This window comes from Gymnodraco acuticeps, unplaced genomic scaffold (assembly GCF_902827175.1).
Source record: "Gymnodraco acuticeps unplaced genomic scaffold, fGymAcu1.1, whole genome shotgun sequence".
Lineage (NCBI taxonomy): Eukaryota > Metazoa > Chordata > Actinopteri > Perciformes > Bathydraconidae > Gymnodraco > Gymnodraco acuticeps.
This window is the reverse complement of record NW_022990459.1, coordinates 4,442,594-4,467,442: the sequence shown is the minus strand read 5'-3', so window position 1 is coordinate 4,467,442 and position 24,849 is coordinate 4,442,594. Positions and strand designations below refer to the sequence as shown.

Genomic DNA, 24,849 nt, shown 5'->3' with positions numbered 1-24,849 from the left:
ACTGTGTCTGTGAAAAGCGCTTTATGAATAAATTGTACTTACTTACTTACTTAACCGTGGTTACATGTTGTTACAAGTATAACATGATGTTACCAGTGTTACCAAACATAGACTGTAGTTACCAAACAATGTTACCATAGTAACCATGGTTACATAATGTTATCTGTGTTGCAATTTTTTTATAGTTTTTGCTAAAGTGTATCAAACAAGAGTTACTCTAAGTTAGATTACACTTCCTTTAAGCCCTGCCTGCCTTTCCCCTTTCTCACGCCTGAAGAACATGGACAAGTCTCGTTATATTATCATCGGCCCCTCCAACATCTGCAATCCCGCAAAATCTATTTTTTCCTCAGACTCTTACCAGGTGCCAGAATTTATTACAGAATTAAGAAATTAGCAATGATTCATGGATGTTATATTTAAATGCAACAGCTACCTCATTCTTTACTTTCACAATTACACTTTCTCTTCATCATCATTTAGCTATACCTCCAACCACATTCATTTTATTCTACCATCGCTCACTTTCATTTCTTAGCTCTCTCGCCCCCTTTTCCTTCCTCCTCCTCCCTCTACTACCCCCCCCCCCCCCCTCTCCTTCCCTTTTTCATCTCGCCATCAAAAAGAAGGGGATATAAATACCTTTCAGCCTGGAGAAGGTTAATTAGTAGAGAGATTTCCAATTAGCTCTTTATCTCTGTAGGGGGGGTAAGTAGGACGCAGCCGGGGGCATCTTTAGATGGGAGGGGTCAAAGAATATGAGAAGGGGATCGATTAGGTGATTGGCTGGCTAGGTAGATAGTGAAGCGGTGGGGAAAGAGGAGTGAGGATGGAGAAAATGAAAGGAAGATAAAGATACGTGAGGGGAGCACACAGAGAACTACTCAGACAAAGACAGAGAGACAAAGAGAAACAGCATGGATAGTTATTAGAGTCATTGAATTAGGTTAAAAGCTGCGGGGGCTGACATCACAGTAGCTCCTTAGAACTGCAGGGATTAACCTGAATACACTGACTACAGGCTACCTGTGGCCTCACACTTATTAAAAGCTACTGTAACATGGGGAGCAGCTACAGGTTTCAGCTGCAGAGCTGTATCATCAAGTACATGACAAAGTGTAAAGAAAAAAACAGGAGAGTATCAAAATGCTAACGTTATACTATAAACTAACTACAGCCGAGTACAGCAGGGTTGCACGACTTCAACGTCACGCCAACCTAAGATCGATATTCAAAAATACAGATTCAAAACTGTACAAGTTGAAGCGTTTGTTTTAACAGTTTGCAAGAGCGCTGGTCCTTGCATTTAAGCAGAACAGGGGCAAACAAACTTAGCGGGAGTGTTTACGTGTTCGGCGTAATGACGTACAACGTCCTCGACAACTTCTGTAGTCCTATTCAGCCACTTGTTAACAACCATCGTTTTTCAGACACGTAAACTCTTCAAAAATCACCAGTGGGGTCACTGCTGATGTATTTCATGTCGTAGAACAAAACGTGATCCGTCTCTTAAATTTGTGTCAACCTCAGACCTTATTTCGAGCTATTTTCCAAAATCCTATTGAGAAATCCCATTGACTCTGAGACGAGGGAACCAGTAGTGGTAAAATGCTAACTCACTTCCGGGTTTTACGACTCGTTCCTGCACCACTCTATTGTGGTATTACAATTCTTAAACCCTTGCAACACGACTCTGGGCCTCCAAATGGATCCAACATTAGGGACCCCTAGACTAGAGTACGGATGTATTGCTCCATCCAACACATCCTCACTCCCAGGTCGGCCTATGTTGACGTTATGTCAAGGTCCCCTGTGTCGGCTTTTTCCAACGCAAGAGGTGCGGCCCTTAGCGTACATTTTCAACTTTCAGGGATGTCCATAGGCTTCTATATAGCTCCCTAAACGTATGTTGTAGACGACTTGAGATCGCGAGCGAATGCTACCCGCAGATCCATTCTCACAGCGTTTATCAACCTTTTTCTTACTCAATATCAAGCCACACTTATTGTTTTTACTTCTTTATTTTAATTGAATAATGTAGGACTTTTGTTGCCGTCAGTTATGGGGAGAGTAGGGGCTCAGAATACTGAAATCTGTATTGTTTCATCGTTTTTTCCTTCTAATTTTGTATTATTTTCTAAACCACACACTGTTATTTACTCAACAATAACACATAATTATCCTTGTGTTTATTTATTTGTTTGATTAATAAACACAAGTTGTAGTCCGTCAGGACCGAGGGTCGGAGCAGCTCATAGTAGTTGCTTTAGAGAATTTTACACCCGGAAGTAAGTATTCTCTCCGCTTCGCTTGACAAACCCCGTGATAGTCCTCAAGCTCTGTGATTGGATGTTTGAGTGTGCGCCGAGGGTTACGCCGAGCGTCAAACAGCACTTTGAAATGGGATGGAACCACGGCAGACTGTCCAAAACTGGATTTGAACGGATCCACCCCGTCCCCCCCTCCCCGTCCCCAGAACTACACATGCTGGCTATTGTGTGCTTCACAACATGGCACGTCTGTCAGTTACCAGTATTAAACTGTGTACATCCCTGGAGGTTTAGGGGATAGGAAACACTCACATTTAAAACATATAATTAATAAATGGGTGAAAATTGCTTGTGCCCATAATGGGCAGCATTAATATATACCCACATGCCAGCTAAGGTCAGAAGAGCTTTATTTAACAGCTGGTCTTATGTCTGTGACCCCTCTTGTTGTTAATTGATAAGCCTGAAACATGCACTTGTCAAGGTTCAGAGGCAAATTTTGCAAATATGGCAGTAGCCATCGATCATCTTAAGATAAGATATACTTTATTGATCCCAAGTTGGAAACATTTGCGTTACATCAGCATGTGTAACAGTTGTAAATATGCAGTGGTGTTTATTTGTAAATCATTAGTATAATCACACAAATTCTGTGTTTTATATTTAATAATTCTGTGTTCTTTATTTATTGAATATTCAATGCCTGACAAGGTGTCGCAGGATCCTCAACAGTGCATTACAAGACATCTATCAATATGTGTGTATACCTCCACCATTAAACTGTCGTATTCTGCACATTTCTTATACTATCTACATACATCTTATAAGAGTATAATACATATGTATAATATCAGTTAAAATAAGTGCTTAAACATACAGTAGTTAACATTGCAGGAAAGCAATATATTAGTACTTTGTCAGGCTTAATATTTATACCCCCAAAGCTTTTTTCTTATTCAAAATAAGACCTTAACCTAAAGTATTCTTTAATGTTTAAATAAAGCCTTATTAGTTTGTCTGTCTGTGTCTCCTATTAATATCTAATAATAAAAATAATGAATTTCAATAGCGTGCTTTAACCACCAGGTGTCCCTTTCTATCAGCTGTGCACCGTTATGGTGTAAATATACCAATATACCAATTGGATCAAATATAAAAGTCAGCCGAATTAGTATTGATACTGCAAGGAGGCGTATATTGTGAAGAGAAATTGAAGATTTTGTTTAATTGATATATTTATGATCCACGTCACATATTCAGTTTCGGGGGCAGTTTGTCTAGAAGTCTTCTCAGCAGGGCTCTATAAATAGCGAACTACGGCAGATGTGTAATATTTAATGCAGCCGAACCGTGTATTACAATGCCGTTATGTGATGACCTCCAAAGAGAAAAGCAAGCACACTCGGAATAAAGTTTTTTTTTTTTTTAAATGTTTTCGGATTTCACATCAACAGGAAGTCCGGTTAACTAAAATGTCCGTGCGGAACAATACCCCCACCCATAGATCCGTGGGTGAATAATGTCAATCACCACATTACACACATCCCTTCACATTTAAATTTACATTTACATTAAAGTATTTCGTGAGGCCTTCTAAAATGTTTTAAAATATAATTAGGGTTTTGCCTGGCAACGCAATCGCACAAAGGCACGTCCATTAATTCCACAACCACACACATGGATTAACATCGATTTAATACATTAATGTAGCCTTTGTTTCTGCTAAAAGAGGTGTCGACCAGCTGGGGCAACAAGAAAATCGGCAAAATCGAGTGTAACTAATTAAAAAATAAATCATTATTATATTAATATTGACAATAACAACCGACCTTCGGGGTAGCATTTTCTGGGGAGTGTTCTCATGGCATCTATTATCAACGCTATGGGAGGTCTATGAAGGTCTATGGGACGCCCTGCCCATTGAAAACTGACTCTCAAAGGGTACCCTGTGCGTAATAGTGTGACGGGGAGGGGCCCTGACCGACCGTCAACATGTGATGGGTTGGGAGAGAGAACCTTACCAAAACACTTAATCCTGCTCACTCCGTCTCTCAGGCTCAAACAGACTTGAGCTCCTTGAATTAACATCTTGCTCTGATTTAATTAAGTGTTCTGTAAGGGGATGTCACTAAGAGATAGAAGGTCAGCTCATTAATCCCCAGACACTACCAACAAGTTTTACATTAACACACTTTTTTCCCTCCAGCATCCAATTAATCTGAAGTCAAACAGGTTGGACACAAGCAGTATGTTTAAATTGAATTCGAAAATATGACTTATCAAACTCACTTGATAAATAACCTATACACATGTTTATTGTGTGTTTAACATGATGCGGCTTACTATGTACGAAATTAATGTAATTCTGCAGGAGAACACATGTTGAACTTAATCTCTATGTAAATGTTGCACATAATTAATTACTCACTTTATAATCCTGCATTGGCACTGCTATGCTAAACTCTGCTTAAATACTGACTCTGGAAAATCCAAGCGTGGCAAATGTGATTTTTACAGGAATCATTTGGATTATTTCTGAGCCATCAAGTCCCTCAAACTGTCGGAAAAAATCACATGGTTATGTATTGCTGCCACGGTGGCCGGTTGTCATGATCTTTGTTGTGAAAAACAGCCATACCATTGTGCTGCTTTGCTGAATGGTTCCTTGATTCACTCATTCGTATTTTCATATATTTCATGAACTGCTCCGAGATAGAAAACGAAACTCAGGAGTTGAAAATGCTAAATAGCACGTTCGACTAATACCAGGCCCACAGACAGTGTTAACCAAGCTCTTTGACTGACCATAATCCCTAAAAACAATTAGCACAATGTTCATTATAATCTTTTGTCGCACATTTAATTCCACCCTCTCGAAATTGAGATAAGGATATTGGCTGAACTGAACAGTTGATCTACTCCTCAATTCACTAAATGATATAATGAGCTATCAGTCACTAATCTTGTGCTGTTTAGGCTCTGTGGCCACACTGTCAACAATCTGATTAATACTAGCCGACCGCGTACACTGGCCAACTGGCTGCCAGCCAGCACACACACACATGTCCACACAGTCACATGTATTTATTAAAATAGGTTTCACACACACACAGCGAACCCCAATACTATTCATTGGGATGAAACTGTAAAAGATCGTAGACAGTGTTGTTTATTGGTAACCACACAGCTGCTCCTGTTTCTAATTCTTATAAGGGATGTATCGATTCACAGAACTGCAAGAGCATCTGATGCCGCTTCCCACAGCTGACGCCAAAAACTCAATTTTCTAAATGATTCCTTTAGTGTCCAAAGTGCAGCGGTACTTCATTTAACGAAAAATTGAACTTTACAATAACTTCATTTGTACAACTGTATGGCAGAGACCCACTACAAGGACACAGACTGTGTGTTCTGCAAGGCACGAGTAAACACACACCCAAACACACAATTGAAGCGAAGCGATTTGTACATGTCAAAACTAAGTAAATCGTATCAGGCTTAATTATTTAATTGATGCTAAGAGGTCAGCCGCACAGACTGTATTGGCTACAGCGACCATAAATCTGTCAGCCCTCATGAGAGCGGCAGAGCTTTGTGTGGATTCTGGCATCGAAATAGAATCACGGTCATATGAATGAGACATTTAAAACAGAAACGACATGAAAAAAAGATTGGAAGTATCTAAATGACAATTAGCAAACTGCAGTCGAGCAGAGTCATATTCACTAAATATAGAAATATATAATCATACATAAAAGTTCTGAAAAGACCAAACTTTTTTCAACTTATTAGTGGAAGTCGTTAAAGTAAACACGCTGCCGAGTTCAGATCCAATGCTAAGAGAAAGTGCTTATTTCAGTTTTTGTGCATACAGAACAATCACTGTTCCCTGTGTTCACTGTACACATTGTTGGTTGAAGGTTTCATGTTTTACGGCAGGTGTTTCTGGATGAGGGAACAAGGTTGAATGACTCACCATATTTTGTTCTACATTGCTAAGGTTTGCAGGTTTAGTGCAGCCCGCACTGATTTGTGCATTTCTGCCATGGATTATACTTGTTTCTGACTGAAAAAACTCTCACTGTCTAAAACTCTTTCACAGCTACAGAGGGTTTGATAGAATTATACAATGGTCCGTTTTTTTAATAATGTAGTTATTCCTGTCAAAAGATCTTACACTGTTTCTGTCTGTTTTGTTGATTTTAAACGTGTTATTTGTCATGGTTTGGTAGTAGGTCAGGACCCAAAAGCAGTACAAAAATAAGGAATCAAGTGAAAAAAGCGAGCTTTCATAAAAAGAAAAGCTGATAACAACACAAAAACGGCCTGTGATGTGTGTGTGTGATTCACGCTACATTATTTTGGTTTATTTTGATGTCGTTCTAATAAGTGTTGTGCAACAAGGTGCAGAATGCTGCCTTTATGAGTGTGACAACTGAAGCTTAAAGGTGGGGTAGGTAAATTTGGAGGAACCAGCTCGAGTGCGCTAGAATTTGAAAATACACAACTGTAAAAAATCTGCCACTTCCTTACAGAGCCCCTCCTCCAACACACACGAACACGCACATGACCAATGAGAGCACGAGATACGTTTGTGCACTGATGGAAGGCTGACAGGCAGGTAGGCCATCCAGTTGTTTTAGTCGGGCCGGGCCGGCTCAGATGATTGGTCGTGCTTTTTACAGCGCCACGGCTTCCACAGATGACATTTTTTTATGGATTTATTGTCAAAGCACTTAAGATATTCATTGCTATCGGGATGTTAAGAGCATCCCATGGAATATAACAAAAAGTGTATCTCGAGCCGGTTTCTCAAACTTACCTACCCCACCTTTAAGGAATGAAATGGAGAATTGCTCTTTAGACAAATTGACGCAGAAATAAGGGTAAAAAAAGAGATGATATTGTGGATGGCCGAATGAATAAAAAAACATATTTAAGTGAAGCTGTTTCATAGTTGTGGATGAGAAGAATTGTTTTGTTTTTGTGCTTTAGTTTGCCGACTCAGTTTCTATTGAGTTGTATTTGTTTTGTTCACTTCTGCCCCGTAATAGCTGAAGATACAGGGGAATATCTTATTGTGCTTTTTGCCAAGATTCTGCCTGCACTGTGTGCTCTCGAAAGCTCACTCACATGTTTATGTGGTGTTGACTGTTATTTTGTCGAGGTGATTAAGGCAGGCAGAGCAGCATGTTACATTAAGCGTAAAAGGGAATTGCAAGTTTAATAGAAACCTCATCGTGACTCTAAAAGCCACCTTAGATCCTCCACAACACATCGAGTCTCACCCACATCTTCTCTCTACTATCAGAGCCAAGTTCCCATGTAGGCGCTCACCTCAAATAGCTCAAGACTGAGTTACATCAGATCCTGTGTCAGGGTTTAGAAATCCAGTAGAGTCAGTAAAAACTGTAGCATCAAGTCTGTGCATCAAATCAAAGGCTGCTCGTTAATGTCTGAAGTTATATTACAAGTTTTGTGACCAAACAGACACTAATTGTCATCTTCATTAAAGATCTCCTATCATGCTATTTTTAGGCATATATTATGGGTCTCAGATATATCAAAATATATAAAAGACATGGCATATACCTAGCCAAATGCTGCCATGATGAAACGCCATATCATGTTCAAAACCACAAGGTGAGTTCCTTTTTTTATTTCCTGCTTTTTTACACTTACTCTCTCCAGTACAGGTTAGCTCTGAGTGTTAGCGATGCTTGCTAATGTAAACAAAGACCATATTACGTCCAAAACACAGCCCACATTTCCGATATTACGTCATATTGGAAGCAAATCTGGATCAGCTCCGTTGTACCCCCGTTTTTAGAGATGTGGGTATGGAGGAAAAGAGAGAGGGTTTGGTTTTCTGACACTTTGTGAGTTCCCTTATATACCGGGGACACATATGTATGTATAAAAGACGTTAAAAAAAGTGCATTTTGCATGATAGGGGACCTTTAAAACAAAATGCTTTTTAAATCATAATTGTAAGATAGTAGGGGAGGACACACATGCAGGCTCACCTCTTTGTCTCTCTCTATCTCCAGGCCGGCCTCCTGCAGGCTGGCCTCGAACTCCTGTCTGATCAGATCCATCTCATGGTCAGCAGGCTCCGTCAGATCGTTTCCTCCTGCCCCCCCGAGCTCCACGAACACCTCGCCGACACTCGCCGCCTCCCTCCCCGGGCTGCTGCCTCCTCTTCCTGCTGCTGCATCGGAGCCCGCCGCAGAGGGAAAGTTGCCATTGGAAACAATGGATATCCTGTCGTGTGAAACTGAGTTGCTGGCAAAAGATCGCACAGAGCCGTGCCGTCGATGATGGAAGACCAGAACGTAGTCAACTTTCCGTCTGCCATCAGAGAAGCAAAGGCCTTCCTCGCTGCACTGAGGACTGGAAGCAGAACCCACCACCTGCAGGGAGAGAGATGTAAAAGTTAAAAACACAGAATTCAGCGGTGCTGTAAAAACACACAGTAGCCTAAGTATGCAACCGTACAATAAAAGTACACATGAAGCCATCTGTATAATAAAGACACACATTATTCATTGCGTCATGAAAAACACAGTATGCAGCTGTACGTATTTTAAAAAAAAACACTAATTCACTATTAGAGTAAACAAACCACCGTCTCCATCATATCCAATCATTCTGCACGTCCTCATAATCAATTACACACATACACATGGTTTGAAGACCAAATACACAGAAGCTTTAAGCAGCACAGGAGTTATGTAATAACTGTTTGAATGAACTTAAACATCTAGTGGCTTTTGGCAGGTTCTCAAAAACACTGAAGTGAGAACCTCCAGCAGCAGAGTGGGCAGTCAGCTCACCTTTGCCAGTTTTATTCTTTATTTAGACAGAGGGAGACTAAACATGGAGGACACAAGAGGGAACACTCTATAGGCTCTGGGCATGAGGAGAGAGCAGCTTTTACTTATCAGAAGGACAGCATTTCAATATGATGTTGTGCATCTGTGCTAAGTTAATGCTGCTCCATTCACAAACTGTGACCCTCCCGGATGTATAAGCTGCATAAACAAGTCGTGAACATTGACATACCGTCCACCATTAGGTTGATACAGGGAACTTGTTAGCACAGTTGTGCTCGTCAACAAACCAGAAGTTACATACAGTTAGCATAGTTGTTTTTCTTGCTACCTGGCAAAGTTTTGTCTTGTGCTCTCTTTTTGCTCAGTCTTTGGTCTCAACCAACCTCCAGGAAAAATCTGTACAAATATCTGTGTCTTTAGCAGCTTAGTGCTCTGCTGTGTTGCCCAGCTCTTCTCTCACTGTGTTTGTAAGGTAGTGGACAGTGGCTTTTTTGTTAAAGCAGATGCCTGCTGCAAAAATAACTACTAAAGTTGTGTAGCGGCTAGCTACAGTGAGCTAAAACACTATAAAGCACTGTAAAGCCGATACGTATATTCTATTCAAAATATAATCAGTTATCACAGTAAGTTGTTGTAAGATTGTTATCATATTGTAATTTGATTTAATGTTTGTGTAAAATACAGTTTATAGAAACGTCAATGAAGTTCGATAAGCTAGCTAGCAAACAAGTTGCAGTTTACACTATGGCATGCTAGCTAGTGTCTGTTGAAGAGGCTTCATTTTTCATGACACAGCTATCTTACCCTACCAGACACCCCAAAAACAAATGAGTTTGAGCAGACATTATGAATGCACTTCAGAGTCCATTAGTCCAGTCTATAAATTACTTCAGTTCCCTTTGAAGACGCTCATAATGCCACTGTAACTTTTAATTGGATTGTTTTTGTAACGAGGCTCAATTACATGGAAAAGAGCCAAATATACTCCAAATGTCTGCCTATGACCTAATTTAAATAAGTGCAGAGGAGCAGCGAAACACTATTTTTGCTTGCCAGTGCAGTTAAAGGTGCATTTCATGGTTACTTTTTGTGTTCCAGGTTTAGTGAATTTGGCCCTGAGTTGGTAAACTTGGGATTCTAACTCTGATTTCCCTCACATACTTAGCATTGCTCTCTGTGAAATGTATCTTAGATCTGGATGTCATTTAATATAGCCACATGCTCTGTTAGTTCTATAGGCAGATTAGCTAAAATATTTAAAGGCCCCACCATGGTCCATTCACAAAGGTGGTTTTATTTAATTAGACTGATTGGAACTCTTAGGCATCCACATTTTGATATCTTCCTTGCACTTGTTTGATGGAAGTAGTTACACCTTTTATAATTTTTTACATGGGCCAGGTCCAAAATTCCACAATATTTACCTTATAATGAACCATGTTAACTTCGCACCATTTGATCTGTTTTGAAAATTATCAGTTTGGAATAGTGCCCTCAAAAATATCCACCAAAAATCCCACATGTAAATACCACTGACTATAGAAGTTTGGTGTTTGTTATGATGGGATTGCAGTGATTTCAAACACAATTCCAGCAACATCAACCAAAATGAGGCCTTAAAAACTGTTCTACAACAGACTGTGCATCCAGATTAATTGTTAGATTGTTCTCTTGTCTAAACATGATTTTTTTTGCATCTTAGCACCTGTCATCAATTCAATATTAATATCCATTAAACGTTGTGGAAGTGCTTCTCATTACCTTCTGTTTGCTGACTTGGACAACCTGCCTGATTAGCCTAATGTTAGTTCTAAGATGCTTGTTTTGGTAAAAGGTTCTCAACACCTTCCTTCATCATTGATAATGACAGCCATAATGTACCCATTTAATCAACCACAACATAACTCAAAGAAAATAAAAGATGTGCATTTCTCTGTATCCAATTCTGTCTGCATCTTTATAGTTCCCATTAGTCAAAATAAAGTTGTTTGGTCCCACTTGTATTGGAATTTGATTTGGTAACTCATTCAACTTGGTTGTAAATCTTTTTCAACCTCTCCTGTTTTCTGATTCCCTTACAGTAATTTAACGTGTCGTTGGGTCAAACAACGGTAGTAAGTTACACCAACTCTCTCCGAACACTTTACTGTTAACCGCATGGCCAAATGTAAAGTGTGAGAGTAGGAGGATGACCGATCCTCAGTGCAGGAAAGGATGGATGCTGGTGTACTCACTGGGATCTTGTCTTCTGCTGGGGAGTTCGGCATGCTGGTGCGCTTTAAACACACACAGATTCAGAGAAAGAAGAAGGAGTGGAGAGGGAGTGAAAGTTGGTGGTTTCCGCAGTAAAAAGCAGCTAGATGCACCATCACCACCTTCGTCCCCATAATGCCTAAACTCCAGCTGAGCTCCCCGCTGTTAGTCCACAGGTCTGCTGCAGCCGCGGCTCTGCGCAGCGCGGCGCATTGTTCCGTTGGAGAAGATGTGTCCGATTTCAGAGGCAGCGCATAATGTGAGCAGGCTGAGCGCGTGCTGCTGATACCATCTCTCCATCTCTCACACTGTGGGATCCGGAGCTGCCGCGCGCTTTGGCACGGAGCATACCACACTGTAAAAAGTGTCTTCAGTGTGGTGGTGGGGTGGTGAGGTGGTCTTGATGCTAAAAAATGTCGTTCTGATTTCTTGTTGGCTTTTTTTTCCATACGCACATCTCTGTCACGGTTGTAAAAATCTATATTATGTTATGAGGGCTTTCGCCTGTTCATAGATGTGTTTCTGTTTATGAAACATACATCATACTTCAGAAGTAGAATGGAAAAAATAGGTCCAACAACTTGCCCTTTCAAGGAGATTTTTTACTATTTAAAAAAAAATATTACTCTATTTGAAAGAGTGACAGGTGAAGACTGGTATTTTTTTGCAGTGTAGAGAGAGGTAGCAGCCCACTGATATTACTTGGAGAGAGACCTGAGTTTTCTGCTACGCCACAATCACAGAAGCAACTAGTGAAAATATATCTGAAGCATTGCTACATAAATGTGTCCCAGTTATATTTCTGTCTTCCTCTATTTACTCAACAGAGATATAAACCATATCAAACCTACACTAATATCAGACTTAGAATAGTATTTCCCCTGCAATAACATTAACCTTGAGCTCATGTTTTCACTTTTTGGTGTCAACGCTCCCAAACATTGAGTTAACATTTATCTTTTGAAAGAGACCAACAATAAACATCTTGAAAAAAAGAAACCTTGCAGAACAGAGAGTCCTCCATCATTATAACAGATTTTAATGAGATCCTTTCTATTTTATGCTTAGTCATGAAATGATGAAATGCTATGCAATCCATTACCCATGCAGGAAATATTACATGATTAACTTTTGACTAGTGAGTATGAGCAGGCTTTAATGCCAAACTAGTTCCCAAATTAGGGGAAAAGTACTTCATTATGTTGTTGTTTGTGGTTTTTCTGTACACTCACACTTTCTGTTGTCCTTGAATTACCTTCAGCAGAGTCTCTGATTCCTCAGCGCAAACTTCCTCTTTACAAGAGGACATGGGCTCCAGTCCTACTGAGGACACGTCCTTGGTCAGTTGAAACAGGGCGTCGCTGTGGATGGAGGAGGACTCACTGAGGGCTGTGGACCCTGGTATACAGCTCGCACCATTGATCCATGACTCTGAAAGATAATCATTGTGGAAATGAAACGATTATCACTCAGGGTATAGCATCCTGAAAACTCATACTGAGTGTACAACATCAAAGGTCCATCTACTGTAGGGTCCAGGTTACTCTGGGTAAATATGTCCCACCAGGGACCAAACACTGAAGTTAACATGGCGCCTTTTGGTTGATCCAGATTCCTTTTGACATCTTGTCCTCTTTTCTTTGTCTAGCCAGGGAAAGTCAACCAGCCGAACTAACACTTGCAAAGCTTACTTCACATGTATGCTCCTCAGAAATGTTGTTAACTGAAGAATAAAAGAGATGGTTCCTCCAAAAACATGACTGTAATTTTCACACATTTTCAGGAAAATATTTGCAAGCGGTTAGGTCATTAAAGCATACTGAATCTAAGGCTGACGTCACTTAAAGTTAAAGTGAACCTATCATGCTATATTTGAAACATATATTGTAGGGCCATACCTATATAAAACATGTCTGTGAATTTTTTTTTCAAAATACCAAACAGATCATGCATTTTAGCCATGCCTCATTTCGCTCTATTTGCCCTTTTCCAGCCCTGTCTTTGCAAGGGCTGATTCTGAGAAGTCTTCTTCGCTGCTTTTGTGGCAGGACTACAGTGCCACTTTTACCTCATTCACACCAACGCAACTCCGGTTCAAGCTCCGTGCTAGAGCTTTTCAGGTTCAGAACCGGTTCTTCGGTTTAGCTCCAGCTCTTTTCACACCGCCCAGAGTCCGACTGGTGCTGCGTCATCGTTTGCGTCATGACGTAACCGTTTGCGTGCCTGCTCCATAAAGCCAAACCGCCGGAAACCCCTCACAGCTGACACCGACAACAACAATGGCCGATTGTGCTCCAGCTTCCTCTGTACCTCTTCGGAAGACCAGATTCCCAGTAGGTAGCTGGTCTCTTCAGTGGACCACTGCTGCTTGTTGAGTTTCTCCATCGTTGTGTACAAACTGGATAAAACGCCGGCTTCTTGTTGTTGTTCAGGAGTTGATCCCGCCCCTGCCCCGGCCGGACAATTTTTTGGTGCTTGAAATTAAACCGGATTCCGGAGCTAAGAGGCTGCTCCGCTGCGGTGTGAACAGGAAAACCCGGTGCTTTTCAAGCTCCAGCTCCAAACCGGCCCTGAAACACCGTTGGTGTGAATGAGGTATTACAGGCCTGGCATATGTACTACAGCATCTCCAGCGCTTTCGAGCGGTCTCGTGTGAACGGACACGTCTCGTGTGAACAACACTATTCCGGGCTGACGTCAGCTCGGATGGAATCTGTATCCGCTCGTTGTAGCCCATTTTTTAAAAGATTTGGGTACGGAGGAAAAGAGAGAGGGTTGTATTTTCTGACACTTGGTGAGTTCCCTGACACACCGGGGACACATAGTCATGTATAAAAGACTTACAAAAGTGCATTTTGCATGATAGGTCCACTTTAAGTTGTTGCTGTATCTTGAGTTTTGCAGGGAGCCCTTGCCAGCAGAGTGTCTCTGTGTTCCTGCCAAAACATCGACCATCAATACTTTTATATGTGGGGGAATACGCTTTTTCAACAACTTTTAAAATCCAACAGACAGTTAATCAAATCTGCATATAGCAGCATCTCTAGCTCACTGAGTGACACCTTTAATCACATTGATGTAAGCTTTTAAAAATATATAAGGAAGTGGTTTTACATTAAAGTTCCAGCTCCTTCTCCAGCAGATGTAAGAGTTTTCACCCTGGGAACCAAAATCTGTAGAATATTATCGATATTACTCTTGCATGTACAGTATGTATACAGAAAAGGCATTCAAATTAAAAAAAAGTCAGAACATTTCACAGCAGCATGCAGATGACAGTGGAGTATAAGATTTCCACAGAAGCTGCATTCAAACTTAAGGCACAAAGGTGTCCATTCATGTAGAGCAGATTGCTGTAAACCAATCAGAAGTTGCCGAAATGTTTCCTTACCTGAAGGTAAAATGTTTTAAATTAACGATAATGCCTAAAAACATACTAATTCTTAAATGTTGAGATCATTTTGTTGACAACACCTCAAACAGCTGCAGTCTAAATCAGTAAGCTTTGAAGATGCAATTAGTATATTTTCTCGGCTTTAGACAGAGCCAGGCTAGCTGTTTCCTCTCAATTTCAGTCATTATGCTAAGCTAAGCTAACTAGCCACTGACTGTAGCCTGCTATATACCATACGGAAATGATCGCAGTAATCATCCTCTCATCCAAAATGTAAAACCTTTGTTTTAAAAATGCTTCTTTACACAACACATTTTCTGTATCAAAAAATATATTAATGTAAAGACTGCACGGAACAAACACAGTTCTGAATTTAAAGCACGAAACAGCTCCAGTGCAACATTCAGGGTTGCCTTGCTCAGAGGCAACTTGTGGAGAGCATCGTCCACTTTTCTCACATGTATTTTCAAAGTAAGGCGTGCAGGGATACGATGGCAGTTCCCTCATCAACCCTCAGACATGTTGCGGCTCTGTAGCCACAAATATGCAAAGTGGCCAAGTGTAGCTTTGTTTCACACTGTGCAAATTGAATTGTGTGTCAGTCAATCTGCATCAAAGCACTTCACAAAGGACAGAAAGCCAACCTCTCGAAAGCACGTCTCGAAACACAAAGGACTCAGTATAATACAGGAAAAAGGAAATGGTCGTTTTATTATGTGCATGGAAGAAGAAGAAGAAGAAGAAGAAGAAGAAGAAGAAGAAGAAGAAGAAGAAGAAGAAGAAGAGAAGAAGAAGAAGAAGAAGAAGAAGAAGAAGAAGAAGAAGAAGAAGAAGAAGAAACACTGTTGCTCTCAACGTTTTTTCATCTTTATCAATCTATATAAATCTGCTGGATTTAGGAACCGCAACAGATTGACGTTTTTATAATAAGGTTACTATGTGTGTGTACTATGTGTGTGTATGGTTATTTTAGGGATACAGACAGCTGTAGCCATAGTAACGCACCAGGCCACGTGCTGTGCTCTGATTCCAGCACCACGGACAGCTCTCTCTGTTTCATCTCTCTCATCCACCTAGGTTGTACTTTACAACAATTAAACATACTACTGTATTAACAAGGTCAAACGTCTTGGTATTGAAGCATTGAAACACCTTAAAGATAAGATATCTATGTGTAGATGGCAACAGTTGTGTTTCTCCTCCTCACAGCAGCGCAGTAGCCTGGAGGTTAGAGAGCGGGCCAGCAACTGGAAGGTCGCCAGTTTCAATCTGGTGGGAGGGGATTTGATGAGAAAATCCCTTATGCATAAATATAGATCAGGGCATCAAAAATGAGGCTCTGTTGAATGTTTCTGGATTGAGTATAAAATCAATTAAAGAAAAGTATTTGGTTTTCTTATATATAGCCGTTCATAGTTCTTTAATTTAAAGATGTGAGAGAAGGTTTTGAAAATATTATTCTAATGCATTTGTGGACGATCCATCTTGTAGAACTGTCACAATGCTTTATTTAGCATAACGTGTGGGGAATCTGTGAAGATGAATATGTATGTCACATATACATTACATTACATTGCATTTAGTACATGGTGTGCTATGTTGCATTTTGTCACTAAATTGGTTTGATGTTATTGCCATATACATTAAACTACACTCTTTGTGCATTATGCAAATATTTTCACAAGACAACATCTGCAAACCTGGAGCATTAACAAAGCATTGTGAAATCCACAATATGTTATGGTTGTTGTTACTTATATTATATATTTATTCTATGCAGTTTTTACATTCATGTACGGATGTTTCTCAAGGTTTTTCCCCTCTGTTATGACTATGGAGCTATTTCTTTCTATAATGGGTCCCCATTGTGTTTATGTCATGCACATTCGCTCATGTGGGTGACACACAATCCTGTTTCACACTCTTCCACTGATGTACAGGTGGTGATAATGTGCCAACAAAAGACAAGTAAAAAGAAAAAGACTGCTACGCAAATGTTTTATAACCAGGGAAATGCATTCAATACGTAGGTGACACACACAATGCATTTTGGTGAGTCAAACCAAATGAAGAATTTTATTTTGAATGTGCACAGATAATTGGGATTGGTCCAGTATGCAACTCATACAAGTGTGATGTGGAAACATGAAGTTTCAAAGTGTGCTAAAACAAAACACTTTGTGTCTAGAAGATACATTTTTGGAGTTCAACATTTCTGACGAGATGGAGAAGAGTATTGTCTTCAAACATAACTGTCCATACAACAGCCCTGATGGAACGTGCCACATGTGCTCTTCCAGGTGAACAATAGAGAATGCCAAAGCAAAGCAGTGTGTGCAACAGCTGGGATGTCATTATTGACTATCGGCCATCTCCCATCAAGGATATGGTAAATGGACTTACTTATAGCGCTTTATCAGGTTTTTAAGACCCCTCAAAGCGAATTACATCCTACAAGTCATTCACCCTTTCACACCTCATTCATACAGAGCAGTGGAACTCTTGGAAACTAACATTCACACATGCCATTGGGAGCAACTCAGGGTCAAGAATCTTGCCCAAGGATACATCGACGTGTTGACTGCACAGTCACCGGTATTATAATGGCTTTGGAAAATTAAACTTACAGGAAGGCTCAATAGTATTCCTGACGTCCAAGAGCTGCCAAATCATCAGTCAATAACAGCTTCGTTTCGCCTTTGCCTTACAAGGCTTAGCTTAGCACGTACCTGCTGCTAACCTAACAGCTTCCTCTGCTCACTTACAGTAAAGCACAGCATCTATGCAAACTAACCCAGTTAACTACTCTGCCTGAGCACATGTCTCAGATAAAATAATGCTTAAAAAGTGATTGGATCCATTTATATATAAACAGTATTGAATAGTTTCTCCAGGAGACAAGCTGAGAACATGGGGATCACTTTTTGTACCGCAGAGGGCCCTGAATGAATAATCAGATTAAACTACAGCAGCCTCACATGCAACTGTACACCGCTGCCTGTTGACGGCTGCCCACACGGCCTGCTGACACACACACACACACACACACACACTGGGGGGATATGGGAAGGGACAATGGGCGGGTTACTCTACGGTGGTCCTGTCTAATGTGTCCTTTTTGTTGGCTGAGGATCCAGCAGGGACAGGAAGCACAAAGGAAAGTCCTGGTGGGTTTCCTATAGTTACTGTGGCACTCACCTGCAAAGGTAGAGGAGGGGGTTTTACGGAGAGCCATTTCGCCTCAACTCTGAGTGATTCCAGCAGGCAGGCAGGCCTGGTTTCCTTTGAGTCCGTCAGTCAGCCATACTGCTGGTGGGGAAAGGACTTGGCTCCCTATTAGCTTAGCGCTGCCCGGTCTACACGCTCCTTCAAATGGCTGTCTGGTCAACATAAACTGCAACTTGTTGTGAACGCTGCACTGCTCATGGGTAACAGAGCAGTTGGCTGATTGGGTGTTCTGCTGGGGAATTACGGCACACAGAGACAAGCAGAGATTATTGGGCCTCTAATGTGCATTAATCACTGCGCCTTCTGTTCAGGTTTAGCTGCAAACCTGAGGGCTCTTTAAGGTCCCATACATTGAGATTAAGACCATGAAGAGGCATCCGAATGCAAATGAAATGTCTAAAATGAGGGGATAATGGAAAATCACATCAGGCACGTGTGACATAATGGATTCACCTTCATTAACAGTCGCTACTTACTAGGTCCTTAAATTCAAGTGCAGCCTCACATAGTCAGGCTGATACCAGCTGAACAATGACAGAAAATCTGATCATTCATAAACGAAAAAATATCAAGGAATATTAGAAAGGGTTAAGGTGTCTCGTAATTTTAAAAATTAGTTAGAAGAAAGAAAATCGGATAAATTAAAAGCGGATTGATTTAATCTGCAGATTACAAAATCTGTTTTCTTAGAAGCATTATCTCGGCTCAGTGATAGGATAGTCTGTTGCCAAAATGCACCCTGGGAGCTGTAGTTCTGTACTTCTCCCCAGAAGTTTTTTCTATATTTCTATATCTCTGATATACGTCGTACGCCAAGGTATTAATTTCCCTTTGCCCATTTCGGGGAATAATTGATTAAATGAATGATGAAACAAGCTGCAGGGTGATGTGATTCTACTTTGTGCCAGTCTAATTGCTTGGCCAACATCCTCAACTAATTGTACGGTAACTGATGCTACATACAGATAGAGTGTGAGAGGCAGTGTCATGTGACACACACACTCTTATTCTGTCAGTAAGGGTATCTGATGTGGCACATGCAGCAGCTTCCGCACAAACACACACACAAATACAGTCATTTTTAGTGTTCAGTTACAGCCGGTACGGATATGTTCAGGGTGTTAAATATTAAAGGCTGTAATATGAACGGCTCAGTGTTGTAATCTAGGAAACCACCTAAAGGTCAAGTTCGGAATAAATGCTGCTCTGTGCTCATGTGGGCGATTTAACTGTTGTGTAGCCTGCCCAGATAAATATTCTGAACGGTCACTTATACAGAAGAGTTAAAAGCAGGCTCCTCCAGAAAACGCAGGTTGAGGATGAAACGATCAAAGAAAAGTTGTTCAATAAGATTATTCAAGCTCTATCTGACCCAGTTATGTTGGTAAATAGCACTGAGAAGTAGCTAACGGATTTTTTTTGGATTGAATAGAACAAGGTGAACCAAAAACATGTGTATGGTTGGACGATCCCTGCATCCTTGGGGCACTGAAAAAAAGGTTGACTTTTATTTGTATGACGTCATGCAGTGACAAGTCCAGGGTTGCGTTCCGATAATCCAAAAATCAGCTCCTAAATTCTAACCCTATCTCCTATTCCTTGACCTCTGAGTGAAACGTCACGGGGTTAAGGGATAGTGGATAGGAGAATTCAAAAGGACTTAGGAGAAGAGACCGCGGTACTTTAGAGAATCCGAATGCACTTTCACTATCCGACGTGTTTATGATGCGCCAGCGGACGTCACGAATGTGCGTCTGCTGCTGTGGGGAAACTATGGAAACTACAGTTTCCTATAGCGGACTACAACATGGATGTTTAATAAGAAGGAGGGACTCATTTAGAGACTCTGCACCGTGCTCTGATGCTGTTGCTTTATGCTTTATGAACGTGGACAACAGAGAAACATATTCTTCATGACCAAAGTTGGAATTGAAATAAAAAAGGAAAGTGAAACTTATGCTCGTCACCCTCTCCCTCCGGTCCACATTAATACAGATGATCCCAATACGTATGATTGTATGAACTATGAAAATATCTTAGAATCAATACAAATGTATTTATTATAAACGTTAGTCCTTAACATCTATCACTGTGTATATCACCATTCAAACATCTTTTAAAAGTTGAACAAACCCCACACAGCTCAGTAAAGACTGTGAAATGTTGACTTTATTTGATCATTTCAGTAAAAACTAACGTTCATATTTCTCTTTTTGATTATAATACTGACGAACGTTCAGAACAAAGCACTTTGGCAACTTACCACATACGTTTTAAAATGCTTAATAAGCACCGTAACGGCCCGTCCACACAGCGGCATGCGTTGACGCTTGCCGGCGGGCGTGTCTGACACTCGACCAACAACCAATCACATGAATCTCCCGCCCCTGACACACAAGCAGCGGTTTGATTGGATAGAGCTTGTACTGGCATATGATTCGATTGGCTGACGCTTCTGCCGAGGCGTCAAAAGTTGAACATTGCTCAACTTTTGCCGCCAGCAACGCTCCACGTCGCTTCCCACGATGCAGTTCGGCTAAAAGTGACGTCACCCCATTCAAAGTGAATGGGCAGAAGCGTTGGAAGCTTCAACGCACGCCGCTGTGTGGACGGGCCGTAACGTTCATGATATAATTTCTCGGTCATAATCGGTTGTTTCCGTGAACGGCCGACTGTTGAGTGACGGCAAATGCTGCGGCTGCAATGCATTGTGGGGCAGCATTTTCTCCTCTCCTTTCGTCAAGGGAGGTCCAGTGGTTCCTAAGCTAAAGGAGGTTATAAAGGAAGTTTGAAACCTCCTTTCCTTTCATTTGGAGAATTGGAACGGCACTTAACATGGCTGCCACTGACGTACTTCCGGGTCATTTCACTTGGTTAGGAAGGTTCCTAAGCTAAATGGACTATTGGAACGCAACCCAGGTCCTACATTTTCAACCTTATGTCACATGCTTCCATTGAAAATGACGAGCAGCCTGTTGTTGGTTGTAGTGTGAGCCACAGTGGCTACAGTGGTAGTGGTGGTCTAATCTAGTGAGGTGGGCTGAAGATCGGAAGGTTGTGAGTTCAAATCCCGCCAGGAACACCACCACTAGTGTGCCCTTGAGTAAGGCACTTAGCCCTTAGTTACTCCAGGGAGAATGTCCCTGTAATCGGTAATTGTAAATCGCTTTGGATAAAAGCGTCAGCTAAATGAAATGTAAATGTAATGTAATGTACAGTCTGCATGTGGTTAGCTTAGCATAACGTCAAAGAGCTAGGCTAGCAAAACTAGCTAGTTACAAAATCTGCCAACCAGCCCTTCTGAAGCTCACAAATGAACTTGTGAGTTCTAGTAAATGTAATATCAGTAATAATGCAAAATGGTTAACTTTACAGGGTTGAGTGCCCCCCTTTACACCAGCCCCCATAAATCTGAACAGACACACGTTGTCTTTACTTTCACTGCGCAATTTATTTGATCAAGTGCTCGACCAAGCTTTTATCGTCATAACTTGTACCTCACACTGAAGCTGTCATTTTGAACCAAAATACATAACAAATATATAGTGTTCTGCAGCAGTTCATACATTTAACAAAGCAGCCTCAGTCGAGTCGACACAACCTACAACCTGTAAAATACCCAAATAATACCACAACAGCTTAAAAGGAGATCAGCAGACATGAATCTGAAATGCTCAACCTGCAGCGACAGCCCGCTAAATGTTCTGACACAAATTACACCAGTCAGATATTAATCAGTCTCAACCTCCTTCAAACTGCATGACAAGAATCTCACAGAAATGTGGCCCAATTCAGGCTCAAATAGGGCATCTGAAATGTCAAATTGCTTGGAAGAGAGACAGAAGGCTCACATTCAAAGTCAATGCAAATATAAGGGTGAGCACAAACAGATGCGAATGTACACAGCGGCACCAATTGAAGCAAAGTTATGTCACATTGAGGGAGATATTGGACATAGGCTACAGCCAAAAAAATAGTAATCGAAGAAGTACATTTTGGGGAATAAAGCAAGGTTTGAAAGCACATGTGCACAGTTTTAGGATCTCACCTAATCATGATGAGGCTAAGGGAAGAAAAAAACCAGGAAAGGTTTAGTAATAGCTCAAATGCCTCTTACAACACATTTAGCAGATAGCATTTCCTTGCCAAAAGAAAGCATGTTACGCTAAAAAGGAAGATGGAGACAAGTTCAGCAGCTGGAGATCACACTGCTATTTCAGAGGTTACCATGAAATCTCTGTTCTCAAAGCCGTAAATAGAGTGAAGTGCCTCATGCCCACACATCTCAATCACATACATGTCAGAATGTACACACACGCACCTGTGAGGACCATCAATACTAATTCACTTCAACCCAGGCCTGACCCAGAAATAACCCAGGCTGGAGGCCCCCACTCTCATGGCTCCTCACATGGGCACACACTGTGATTTCCCCCGCTGTCTGATCTGGTTCATGTCTTCCTGGAGAGGAACCAGAGATAATAGAGAGAGGGAATCGATCCTCGATGCTCCACTTTTCTCAAACCTGTCGGAGCAGATTGAAGCTGGGATTCAATGGAGGCTACAGAGCAGGGGCGGTTCTAGGGGGGGGGGGGGGCAGTGCCCCCCTAACACTGACCTCTGACCCCCCTCTAACAATAAAAAGTTTTTTTTTTTTTTTTTTAATGTATATTTTCTGGTACTCGGTTTGCCAAAAACCGCAGGATTTTGTTGCTGTAATGTGAGATTGTGCAGACACCCTTATGTAAAGTAGAGATGTAACTGTTCATTGCCTTTATTTTTATATAAATATGGTGTTAGTGCAAACATTGCACTATAACTTAAGCTGAAGCTAACAGTTATAACTATAAGATCTATCTGAAATAAATAAGTGTACTGAAACAAATACCAATAACTGTATTGCATTGTTTTCTTATGCGCAATTACTTCACACTGTCTAGTTCTCTTTTTCGTCCTGCATTTATTGTGCCCCCCTCAGAAAATAACTGGCCCCCCAGTCAAATTGGTCTAGAACCGCCACTGCTACAGAGTATGTGAAACTGTTGTCATGTCTTCCAAATCATTCTGTTACTAATTGGAAAGCCTAAGCCTAAGTCGGACCAGCAAAAATATTTTTGTTTTAAGGATCTTCAAGTGGGTTGTAACCTTGGTATTGATGCATTCGGCTATAACTGGACAAGCAGCCTTTCTATGAGGAAAAAACAAATGTGTCTCAGAAGTATAGTTGTGTTCGAGGGAGAGGAGAAGGATTAAAAGATAAATGGGAAGCTGACAGGAAGGAAGAGGAGACGTTTGAGAGCAAGAGGAGTAAATGCTCGGTATGGTGTCAGTGTTGATGTTGCTCCATCTTGTGGTAACTGTCAGTTATCACAGTTAATATTTGCAATGATTTTGATGAGCTCAGGATCAGAATAACCCCTTTCTGAGACACGCATACAGATGTAAGATGTGAGCGAGGGACTAACACATCATGTGAAAGGTCTGAAACCAGCACATCGAATTGAGTTATTTCCAGAATCACGGATTGGAAGCATTTACAGTCACAAAATTGCTTTATTACAAAACGTTTTCAGAAAAAAAAGAAATGCAAGCCATAGAACAAATACTGCTAATGCTAATGATGCTAAAAAACAGGGAAGTAACTTGTGCTCATGAAAAAAAAAAGGATGCTATTCATATATACACAATCTGTGATGGTGTTGGGATTTATGTCTGTCATAATAAAAAATATAGACAAAAAAAATGTGTTTCTTTCAGTCAAAGTTGTTTCCTTGATTGTATTTTTAAGAAATATTACGATAGAGATTTAAAATTGAGTGATTGTATTGATGGCAGTAACAAATTATTATGATATAGTATATTCTCCAAATATACTTATATCTCCACATACTATCAAAAGTGAGCACAGCACTGACCAGCATGTGCCACAGGTCAACAACAGCAAACATTTAGCATGATTACATTTCACTTTTAATACAACATTTGGGATTTTCTTCTTCTTTTTTTTTTAAAGGTCCCATGACATGGCCATTTCTACTGATCATAATTCCATTGTTGAGATCTACTAGAATAGATTTGTTCAATGTTCCAAAATCACATTGGTTTCTCATACAGCATCTCTGTATAGTATGTGTATTCACTCTCTGTCCTAAATGGCTTGTTGGAGCTCCTGCCCCCCCCCCCCCCCTCCCTCTGAGCCCACTGTGCTCTGATTGGTCAGCTCGCCCACTCTGTTCTGATGAGTCCACCACCGTTACAGCGGGCCTTTGAGGCTCGAGGAGACAGTGTGAGCTGGATTACTGGTGTTGTTTCCTGGTTGCTGCGTGGGGTCTGCGAGACAGCGAGACTGAGCACACACACAAACTCACAGCCAGGCTGAGAAATCCGCGGAGCCACGGCTGAGAAAAGATAAGGCTGAGTGTGTGTGTGTGTGTGTGTGAGGAAGTCCGCGGATTGGAGCCGTTGCGTCACTATAACCCTTACGTCACTACGACCAGGAAGAAAAAAATGGAAAAATAGAAATCTCCAACGAGGCGTTCTAGGGCAGCACAGACAGGTATTTTATGTGTTAGAGTTTTACTCGCTACAGGGTGTACTTTGAGGGTTTGTGACTGCAGACCGTTTACATGCATAAAAAGCTAACACAAGGGGACGGGTAATAACCAGAAAAGCATGACATGGGACCTTTAAAGCCTTAAGTTTTCTATGACATTTAGGAAGTATGGCTTAGCGATGATTGCAAATGGAAATGATTGTTGATAATGTAAATATTACAACTCTCACCTCAAACACAACATTGATATTACAGTGTTTTACCAGGAACAATTCCTTGCACAGTATTTTTAAAAAGCAAATGTTTTGAATATAA

The 24,849-nt window shown here is 40.9% G+C and overlaps 1 protein-coding gene across 6 annotated transcripts in view; it reads right to left on the bottom strand.

Moving 5' to 3' along the window:
* ano2b (anoctamin 2b) overlaps positions 1–15,427 on the bottom strand; it is a 60,620-nt gene extending 45,193 nt beyond the window's left edge. For 2 of the 6 annotated variants that reach the window (XM_034226007.1, XM_034226009.1), the window contains exons 1-3: positions 14,474–15,427; positions 12,615–12,790; positions 8,297–8,683 (exon numbers count right to left, since the gene is read on the bottom strand). In XM_034226007.1, the coding sequence (XP_034081898.1) occupies positions 8,297–8,683; positions 12,615–12,668 (441 nt within the window). In that variant the 5' untranslated portion in view covers positions 12,669–12,790; positions 14,474–15,427. Of the gene's footprint in view, positions 1–8,296; positions 8,684–11,340; positions 11,733–12,614; positions 12,791–14,473 lie in introns of those variants that run through there. The other 4 variants (XM_034226004.1, XM_034226005.1, XM_034226006.1 and 1 more) reach the window with 4 other exon arrangements.
* Between the last annotated feature and the right edge of the window lie 9,422 nt (positions 15,428–24,849).